Source organism: Vitis vinifera, chromosome 14 (genome assembly GCF_030704535.1).
Source record: "Vitis vinifera cultivar Pinot Noir 40024 chromosome 14, ASM3070453v1".
NCBI classification, from domain to species: Eukaryota; Viridiplantae; Streptophyta; class Magnoliopsida; order Vitales; family Vitaceae; genus Vitis; species Vitis vinifera.
In genome coordinates, this window is record NC_081818.1 from 29,557,770 (window position 1) to 29,569,196 (window position 11,427).

Here is an 11,427-nt window from a genome sequence, read left to right on the forward strand (position 1 = left end):
TATCCATAATCAACCAAATTAATTATCATATTTCCCTCAATTTAGTCAATAGAGTCCTTTGTAGGGCTTAGAGGGGTGCTACCTCTTAGAAGTACCTTTCCAATAGGTAACCTGATTCCCGGACCTAGATTCGGGTTTTTCAAAGACACGTTTTTCCAAAAACCTTGGAATCATTTTTTTGAGGGTTTTATTTCTTGTTTTATTTTCCCTTTAAAATAAATAAACTAAGTGGCGACTCCGACTTTTCTAAAATTGATTTTTTACCAAATAAAAAGCGAGTTTCGCCAATCGAGTGGCGGCGCAAGTGAAAAATACGGGTCCACAGTCTAATTTCTTAATTCATTTTTTACTATCATTTCTTTATGCTTTAATTTAATTGTATTTTAAAATTTTTATTTAGTGATTCATATTGGATCGTACAACAATAATTAAAGTTAAAAGTTACTAATTTTTTTGTCTTAAAATTTATTTTATTTTAATTGGTTACATGTGTAAGCGCAAAATATGATAATGAGGAAACGACCATTCATATAAAGCTAAGTAACCAAAGATTATGACTATCTTTTGATTGAAATACAACGAAAAATTTGTTTAATTAAAATACTAGACTTTCATGATTTGAAATTAATAAATATTTTAATATTTGTAATTTTAATAATAATAATAATTTGTAGTGATGTACTTTGATAATAAAAAATTATCTCAACTAATTTTATCCTTTAGATAATCCATGAGAGGTTTACAATAATTTTTTCTAGAATATGAAACCATAAAAATTTGTGAGAGAAAGAAATTTTCAAAAAATTATTAAACTTAATTTTTTTCCTTTCATTTTTTATCTTTAATTTTTCTTTTTTCTCTTGTTTATCATCAAATTTATTAAAATCCTTTTATAATAATAAAATTGGCGCATAAACAAATGGTAGAGGGTGGAGATGAGGTGACAACATTAGGAGCTTATAGTATATACTCAAAATAATTAATGGACATTCCCACGAAGGCCATGAATTTTCATATTTCAACAAAGGTTTGTTTAAGGTGATTCTTATAATAACACTTTTAGCTTGTAATTCTTTTATTACCGACATTTATGAAAAATCAATTAATGTTTTAAGTTAAATAAAAATGCATATGTCATAGTGTTTGTTATAATATGTAACAATAATATGATTTTTATAATGAAGTGCAATGTCAAGCTAACTCAACTTAAGAGTATACCTAAAACAAAGTATTAACTAGTTTAGTCAATTTTTACTGATTATATATTAATGAAAAAAAAAATTTAAGATGTAATAAGATAAATTAAAACACATAATTATTAGACAACAAGAAAAGAGAAAGTAAACAATAATTTAACATGGTAATTCAATGCAACCCCCTCATATCCATGACTTCAAGCTCCAATCCAATGCTTAAAGTGTTCCTCTATATACTCAATTGAGGATCCTTCAACGAGCGATGTATCCTTCAACTTTACATTTAGTTTGAGGGATCAATAGAGTTTTACAAAGCTCCACAAATAAAGTTCACTTACTTGAAAACTCTCTCACATAGAATGATAGAATTAAATGACTATCAATATATCATATACATAAGTATATGTATTGATAGTGTAAGATTAAGGAAAAAAACAACTATCAAGAATAAATTATGTAACTATTCTTTCATATATATTAAGAAAAATTTAGTTCTACACATAAATCACTTACATACTTATGTGATTATTTATTGTGCGTATTTATTAATTGCTTACATCATATTAAAAAAACTTGAAAGAAAATATAAAAAAAAAGTCAATTTTTAGGTATATATTTAAGAACTACCTATTCACTATTTCTTTGGATAGGCTCATCGTATAACATCTTAAACTCTCGTAAGTAAATTAAGATAATAGGACAAACACATATGCATTATTAAATAAGAAATCGTTTGACATTTTAGGTCAAACACAATTGCATCAAATCTAAGTTTTAATAAGATCTAATTCTCTTTTATTGGTGATAAAACTATCCTTATTAAGAGTTTTAATAAAAATGTCTACTAATTGATAATTTGTGCTAACAAATCCAAGTGTAATATCATGTTTTTGTGCATGGTCCCTAAGAAAGCAATGTTTAATTTCAATGAGTTTAGCCTTCACATGTTGAACCAAAATTTTAGAAACATTCATAGCACATTACAAGGAAAAAGATATATGGTGAAGGCTAAACTCACCATAAACATAGGGTGTCACTACAACATAGTGTCACCTTTTCCACTAACATCATAGAGGGTACTAATTGGTGATGTATTTGGAAGTAACACCAAAGTAGATAAATGGTGACCCATTCGGAAGTGACACCATATATTTCTAGTGATGATGGGGTGTTACATTATATGCATCATCTTTGAGTTATGATGTCACATTAAATGCATCACATTTGAGTTATGGTGTCACATCATTGTAAATTATTGTAGAAGATATTATTGGTTTTAGTTGTAAATTTTTGTAATGCTTATGAATTAATAAGATTAACATGTTTATATTTTGTCCATAAATATAACAATCATATTATATTTAACTCATTTTTCTGTAATGTTTCTGGAATAACTCATAATACATTGATCATCTAATAATATTTGTATATCAAATGTTCACAAAAAGATAGTACATCCAACATATCAAACCCATCAAAACTAAAAAAAAAATAGTGAATACATACCAAAACATGATTTAGAAATGTTAAAGATCCCAAAATTCATGTATACCTCCATTTCATAAGCATAAAATCGGCTAACTATAAAATGACATAAAAGTCCCATTTAAAAATCTAAATTTCTCAGTACCAATTAAAGTAACATTTATGTCCTACAACGTATGACATAAGAGTTGCATTTAAAACCCAAAATCTTGTTGCCTTCTTCTTTCTTTTTATTCTCCATTCCACCCTCCCAAGAGTGTATACCTTCATTTCATAGTTTAATGAGTTTTATAGATTTTTATTGAAGAAAATAAACATGGATCAATGTTATCATAAATGAACAAATCTAAGAACTATTTTTTTTTCTTTTTTTTTTTCAAATAGAAACATTATTCAAAGAATAAGCAATACTATACAATATCTATGGAAAAATTCATGTAGTAGCTAAGGGACTCACCATGCATGGTGATCATGATGCATCAACATGATTCATGATTAGTTGTAGCACAAAAGTAGCCTATTCTCCTCTAATTTCATCGAAATTCTACTTGACAATATGTTTTTTTATCACCAAACTGAAATCAAATAAGAAAATAACATTAAAATGCATAACATTTGGAAGACTAAAACTATGTACAATTCATTAAATAAGTAATACTTTTGAAGCAATAATTGTAGGATAAAAAATTATCTCTTTAATGAATCTCATAACAAAGTAGCCACATTCGAACCCTCCTTCTTGTCTTGGGCACTAATCGATCAATTATAAAATAACATTAGTACTCATATATATAAATGGTGCAAATGCATAAGCTAATATACGTGTAAAGAAAAATTTTTGGATGTCACTTGCACTAGTTCCTAAGATGGCTCCCTCTTAGATGTTTTCTTTGCAGATATTCGAAGAGCCCTATGTAAATAAGTTCAATTGGTACATTTTTAAAATAGGTAAATGTTATAGGTTTTAATATATATATAAATAATAAAAAAAATGTGTTTAAGGTGAATGTATTTTTTTTTATAAAATAATACTATGAAAAATAATAAGAACTTACATGTTTACGATATCCTTTAAGTCTTCACATGGTTTGTGATGCATAGGGTCAAGATAGTGGACTATCATTTTCCTTGGCTCAATCACTACCAAGATCCAATGAAAGCTAAAACATTAAAAACAAAAGTAGCATCTAATTAGAAATATAAATCAATCATAAAACCTCAAATTAAAGTATAATATTCGTCACTTACTTGGGGTTATAGGGCATGAAAACATATTTAGCATCGTGACACTCTATTAAGCATTTTGAAAATAATTGTGCTCTTTTCTCTGTTTGAGGAGTACTAAAGCCTGCTCGTGATATTGTAAAAGGATTAACAAATATAAATTATGATTCCTTTTTGGCAATATGTAGTTGATCATGCATGTGCTTATTATTGTATCAAAACACCAAAAGAAAATTATCATTAGTTATATCCAATCTCGTTCAACATGGGCAACTCATATTAAAAAAATAAAAACAAATGAAAATAAAGGTGCACAACATAAATAGAAGGAGATGCAGTTTAATGACACCTCTAAAGATGAAATAATGTATTCACAATCCTCTCTAGATATATATGTTTGAAATTTGACACCAAATAGTGAAATGGGGAACTGTATTGGGTATGTCTTATCATTACCAAGACAACCATCTACAAATTTCTGAAAATTTTTAATGACCGAATGATTTTGAGGCTTAGATTTTTGAATAATTGTTACCTTCACTATCTTCTTCTTTCTTTTATCCAACACCTATGAAAAAGGAAGGAATGTTAGTAAATATATACTCCTAAACAATAAAATACAAAGTTACAATCAAATTTACTACGGGTATAAAATGATATGCCTAAGGATGTTCAGTTTCAAGTATGACAAGGCTTGTTGGCCAATCAAGCCCAAATATTGAATTTAAGTACTAAAATTTTAATTTATAAATACTAAAATTTATAAGTAATAAAAACAAATAACTAACAAAAACAAAAGTTACAAGCTCACTTTTTGTAGTGAATTCGCCTTTAAAAAATTAAATTCTATTTAAAATAAAAATGTATGGTAATTTCAAAATCATTTTTGATGAAATAATTTTTTTACAAATTACACTACCTCTACAAAATGCCTATTTATGAATGGGTAGATTTTACCCCATACATGAACTTTCATAATCAAATTTAAGTATCTTAAATTTCTTTTAGATACAAGTAAAACTCTAATATATAAAATATCGTATACAATATTCTCACTAACATACACTACCTAAAATGTTTTAAATAGGAAAAATAATCCATATATACCTCTGTTATACCATGTTGGCTTGTTGATATAGTATTATTATTATTATTATTATTATTATTATTTGGAATTTAACTGTCTAATAAAATAACTTACTATTTCATTTTATTTTAGTTAATTTTTTTTTAATAAGACAACAACAAAAAGGGATAGTTATGTCATGTCAATATGTTTATATGGTAGAAAGAAGGTAATTGATACAAGGCAACCAATTTATTGTATATTCTCTTTTAGGAATATTATGTGAAATATTCATTGATATTCTTTTGTGAAAATAGATTTTCATATACTAAATGAGAATTTAAAAATATTTCTATAAATTTTGATTTGTGCATATTCAAATATTAACCATGATCCTACTCTGGGATATACAAGGAAATGAGCGTGAGAAAATTTTCAATATTTCATTAAAATCTTTTTTAAAAAAATGTCATAAAAAATTAACAAATTTAGAAAAAAAAAAAAGGACAGTGTTTTTTAGAACAAATTTTTTGTTTTTCAAAACAAAACAAAAACATATTTTACAATATAAAAAAAAACCCCCAAAAGTTTTTAAAATATTTAAGATATAAATACAGTGGCATGGTTGTGGCTTACAAACCTCGTTCAAAAAGATAACGAGCCTGAGAAAATCTGTAGGGAGGGTTTGACAACTATGAAACCAGAGATAATATCTAGAGAAACTATCAAACCTTCCTCTCCAACCCCACATTCCCAAAGATGGTACAAGCTCTCCGTATTCGATCAAATGAGTTATGGCATGTATATTCCCATCATCCTATTCTACACCAGCAATGGCGATGATAACCCAGTTGACTTTTCCCATAGATTAAGTGGGCTCAAGAAATCCCTCTCTAAAACTCTAACTCGATACTATCCACTAGATGAGAGGTTGGGGATGGTGGGAGTATTATCTTCCCGAATCGGTCCTTTTGGGGTTGGATACTCTCAACGAAATTCTATATCTCATTCCCACTTAGATACAAACAGAAAAATCATTCTTTTTTTTTTTTTCTCTCTCTCGTTTTTTAGAAAGGATGAAGATTATATAGCAGTATATTTCAACAAAATTCTGTACCTGTCATTCTCACACAAATACATATTAAAAATCATTCATTTTTTTTTCTTGTTTTTCACTTGTTTTTAAGGAATCGGCCATGTGTTTGGTTCAGATTAAAAACTCAATTAATCTATAGGTTTTTTCTTCTATGCTAGAAGTTTAAACCTAAGTTTTTCTTCCCTACAACTCAAGAAAACGCAGCTCACAAAAATCATAATACAAAAATGTTAAAACAATCAATATAATGACATTAATAAAAGAAAAAAGATGATAGATCTAAGAGATTTTGGGTTACCTAGGAGTCCACAAATAGAAGAATGTCGGTTGTGAGCGTGTTGACTATGAGTGAGAGAAAGGTAGAAGAAGATTATGATTTTATATATAGGGTTTGCATACTGAGATTTTTTGGATTGTGGGCATGTGAAAACAATGGGCTTTTTATATATTGTCTCTCATTATTAATTCTAAAAATGGGCTCAAGTGGGCTTATTAAGTTATAATACTTAAAAAAATTTATTTTATATGATGTCACTTCCCGAAAAATGACACTATAAATATAAAACTAATATCATCTAACCACCTCAATTGGAGATTTTTTATCTAATGTGTCACCTTTATTAATTATAAACCCTATTGTGTCATTATTTTAAAAGTGACATCATAAATAATGACACCATAAATTATTTTTGGAGTAGTGGCACTAATGTTTTCCCATTTAATAGGCACAAAGTTTATATAGGAAACTAAAGTCATGCAAGGTTTGTTTCATCTATTAAATGAAAGGACTATACAACACGAATAAAAAGTAATATATTCTACTTCTATAGTCGATAATGTGATGAAATTTTGCTTTTTTGCAACACTAAGATGCTAGTGAGTACCTATAAAATGACAAGTATTACTTTTGTTTTTTCAATTTATTTTATAATTGGAAAAATCTACTTCCAAATATGAATTAAATTAAAATTTGTGCACCTAGGATACCATAAGCCTAGATTAATTACTTTTTAAAATATCTAAGTATTCTTGTAATAGCATTAAGATGAGATTTCTTAGAATATAATTGAAATCTAACATGCTAACATACCTACTCGTAGTAAGGTAATTAAAGTAATGTTCATATCATATACAATGTAGGATAAATTCCTTTTTGTAAAGCTTTATGGATGAACTTGGACAAGTCATCACTTTTATATCTTCCAAATTGAATCATTGGAAACAAACATGGTGTAACCCTATGTTGGGTTCTAAGGGAAGAAAAATGAAATGTTAAAAAATTTAAATTTTTTTTTAAATTTTTGGTTACCATGGAAAAAAAAAAGAGAAAATACTAAGAAAAAGATAAAGAAAAAAGCTTCTTAGATTTTCTTCCGTTACTTTAAGAAAAGGTTTGGGGCAAGTGCATTCATCTGCAATTTATTTTTCTTTTTCTAAATTTTCTATAGATAATCAAATAAGAGAAGGAAATTTTTATAAATTTTTATCTTTGTCTTTCCTTATAATTTTTCTTTCCTTTAAACATCCCGAATCGAAACTTAAAAGAGTTTTTTTATAACTCTATTGTATTGCATGTGAATATTAAAAGGCATATGATCAATATAGACCAATATAGGGAGGCATACTATTTTTTGATTAATAAATCCATTGGATTACAAAATTTTTATTGTCAATACAAAATAATATACACTCATAACTGGCCTATTATTTCTACTATAGATGTGTAGGTACCCATGATGCCAGCTGAAATACCCATTAAAACAACCCCAATTATAATCACTAGTTCGACTCCAAATTTGTGGTAAATGCCTGAAATCTTCAAATAGCATAAGCATGGCAACAAGATTGAAGCTGTGACACTTAAAAAAGCTCCCACCAGTGACATGAGAGACCCAAAAAATGGCACTGTCAGAGCTACAATGATGGTGCTGAATACCAAGGTGGATCTGATTATAAGGCTAAATGGTCTTTTCTTGTAGTAGTATGGGAGCCAATTTTCAGTAGCATCCACAATTGGTGTAACCATCAATGCATATTTGGATATGGGATTGACCAGAGTAGTGTATATGGCGATCCTTGAGCTAAGCTTCTCAATTGGAAGGTTCAAGGTTATTTGTGATTGAACATTTGAACCAAACATCAGGTACCCTAAAATTGCCATTGCTGCATAAGTGATGGTGCAGAAGATGAAGCATACAAGGAGGACCTGCAATGAGAAATGTAGTATTCAAGGTTAGTAACCACAAACCAAACTCAGCTGAAGTTTCTGTGTTTTTATAAAATTCACCCAAATTAAGAGTGCGTATCAGTGTTTTTAAAAACACTTCATAAAAACATATTCTAAAATTATTATGAAAGTTACTCAAAATTAAAAAAAAATAAAGATAAATAGATAAGATTTGATAGAATTTAAAATTTGTTTTTGAATTCAATGGATTAAAATAGAATCGAGGTAATTCTCCGTGATTTGAAATCCTTGTCTTTTCCCAGCCATGGTTTGAAATCCTTATCTTTTTCCAACCAATCAAGTTCCATCTACACCGAGGATTCTAGTTTCTTTCAAAAAAAAAGGAAACTGCCAACACTTGCTACAGATGCTTTATCTTCCACAGATATTTTTATAAGCGAAAAGACTAGCGTCGCATCACTGAAAAATTGGACATGTAAAAAATAATTAAAGATTTAAAACTTACATTAGAAAATTGATGCTTCTTCCTCATGGAAGTGTACAAGGTGGGGAAGACCGGATGGGCACAATAACAGAAGGCATATAAGCTAACAGCAGTGGGGATTCCCTGCCAATTTAGACTTGTTCCCTTCTCATCAAATCCAACTCCATCAAAGGCCCCGGTCCATAGAATTGAGCCAAGAATGATGATACAAGCTAAAACACCGCTGGCTGATATATAAGAAAGAATATTGAGGTTGTTCACCCAGACAGAAGGCAAAATAACAAGGCCCACAATGATTATGAAGCTTTGTCTCCCATCAATCATTAATCCCCAAATCTCAAGCCCCATGTTGGGAAACAGATTATGTAGATTATCCCCTTCGAGGATTAGAAAGCCTGTTGCAACCAAGTAGAGCTCGGTATACATGAAAACAGATACCAGTAATCTTCCCATCTTCCCAAATGCTCGCTCGCCAACATCAGGGTAAGTTCGGATATTTGGATGGGCATCCATACATCTTCTGAGTAGTAAGCCTGTGTAGAAAGTTGCAGTGGCGATAACAAGTAGAAGAACCAAGCTCAACCACCCTCCCGATGAAAGGGCATATGGTGTGGAAAGGATCCCAACTCCTGATCATAAAGCATAGTCAAAGAATTTGGTGTTCAGTTCCTTAGTCACAAACAGATCATATTTCGGAGATAAGAGAGTGGCATCAGAAAAAAGATAAACCTGATAAAGCATTGAGTCCATTGAAACAGGTCTTGAAGAAAGAGGTAGAGCCCACATCTTGCTTTCTACCGTTGGACTCAATGTCCTCCACTTTGTTGTGATTCTGATCATCATGCAAGAGGGGCAAGGTGAGAGTGAACCCATCACGCTGTTCAGCCTCCATGTCGAGAGAGAGAGAGAGGAAGAGACAGAGTCCGAAGAAGACTACTATGAAGCTTGAAGAGAGGTGAGAGGCTTATATAGGCAAAGATAAAGTGGGTGGTGCAAGTGAGCAATGAGAAGTGGGAACTCGTCAATTAATAGGAAGGGAAGCTTAAAAGCTATGTTCCAAAGATAAGAGACTTTTACTCATCTTGCACGCCTATCACATGGTTTTATTTCTCAAATCACGTGACGCATGTGACTGCCAACTATTAACGTGTTTTTGTATTGTTGACCTTGTAAGACCTAGGAGGTCAGCCTTCTAAATCCCCAAGAATTCCGTCATCCAGCCTCTCTAAATTAAAAAAAAAGAAGAGAAAACTCCTACTTTCCTTGAGGAATCTAAAGTTTATAAAACATTTTCGCGTAAAAGTTTGATAATTTGGTAATAGAAACAATACTTTCTATTTATTCTTTCTAGAACTTTATATAAGAATATAGTGTTTATTATTTCTTTCTAGAAATTTATATAAGATTGTAGTGTGAGTCATGAATATCCTAAAATAAAATAAAATAATACAATTTCCTAAATTAAGATAATCTCTCAAATATTATTAATATTTTATAATGGAAATATTGACAGGAATTCATTTTATGTATCTTTCTTTTGTCCTCATTTATTCTTTCCCTTAATATTCATCACACATTTATTTTGACTTAGTTTAGATTAATTAGTTTCAATTGATTTTTAAAAATCAAAAACTTCTTTTTAAGTTCAATTTTACCCTCTATACTTTTCTTTAAAAAAAAAAGAATTTTATTTGAAAATGACTAAAATATTACTTTTCGTAGAAACCTTATTATGGTCAAAATACAAGGGAAATAAAACTACGAGAAAAAGTAAAAGAAAATAAAAGTTAAGAAAAATAAAAAAGAAAAATTTTAAATAAATAATTTTTTTATGCTACTTCAAATTCATTTCACTTGTTTTACCTATTCTATATAAAAATTAAATATTTTTAAAGTATATAAATTTTTTTACTAATTTTAAGTATAATTTCTTTCATATTTTTCATAATAACACTATATATATATAATTCTTCGACTTTGGTTTCAACTTATAATTTTAAGACAAATAGAAAGTCTTCTCAAGCGAAGACACATTGGAATTACGTCCTATTTGAAAACTATTTTTTAAAACTGTCATTTGATTTAAAACTATTTTATAAAATAAAAGTCTGATTGATGATCTTAAATGTTTTTAACATATTTTTAATATTTTTAAATTAATTTTAATGTCTACTAATTTGTTTTTAATCATTTTTTAAGGGATAATTGTGTTTTGGACCCTAAGCCAAAAAAATTAAGATTATGAAAGTTGCATAATTGATGGGAATGATATAAAATGTGAAGAGAACAATATACCCTTTAAAACTATTTTGAGTATTTTCTATCATAATGTTTGACAAAAAAAAAATTTAATTTTTTTTAATAATTATTCTGAAAATTTATTATTTTTAGAAAACTAATTTAAAATATATATATATATATATATATATATTCTAAAAATATATCATTTTAAAAAATAATTTTGACATATTTTTAGTTATTTTTTACATACATAATTTAAAAATATATATATATTTTTCAAGATGATTAATTATTAAATAATAATAATAATAATTTATTTTCATTTTTTTGTAAAAGGGTGTATTTTTTTCCGAATCACTAAATTAAAGTAAAATTTATTGAGGTTTACAAAAGGAATAAAATTTAAATTAATATTTTCCTACTCTTTTTTTTCATAATTAATAAAGG

The 11,427-nt window shown here is 28.3% G+C and overlaps 1 protein-coding gene across 1 annotated transcript; it reads right to left on the minus strand.

The window, feature by feature from the left end:
* Positions 1 to 7,669: 7,669 nt before the first annotated feature.
* LOC100255991 (amino acid transporter AVT1I) lies at positions 7,670 to 9,814 on the minus strand. Its single transcript, XM_002283432.5, has 3 exons — positions 9,469 to 9,814; positions 8,761 to 9,368; positions 7,670 to 8,273 (listed from the first exon to the last, which is right to left on the minus strand). The coding sequence occupies exons 1-3, from the start codon at positions 9,629 to 9,631 to the stop codon at positions 7,758 to 7,760; spliced, it is 1,287 nt and encodes a 428-aa protein (XP_002283468.1). The 5' UTR covers positions 9,632 to 9,814; the 3' UTR covers positions 7,670 to 7,757.
* Between the last annotated feature and the right edge of the window lie 1,613 nt (positions 9,815 to 11,427).

Bases quoted from the DNA above. Each gene is read 5' to 3' on its own strand.
- LOC100255991 (XM_002283432.5), bottom strand. From the start codon at position 9,631: ATGGAGGCTGAACAGCGTGATGGGTTCACTCTCACCTTGCCCCTCTTG. The intron at 9,369-9,468 runs GTTTATCTTTTT...CTTTATGATCAG, and splicing joins TGGACTCAATGCTTTATCAG to GAGTTGGGATCCTTTCCACA. The intron at 8,274-8,760 runs GTAAGTTTTAAA...TTCTCATTGCAG, and splicing joins AGAAGCATCAATTTTCTAAT to GTCCTCCTTGTATGCTTCAT.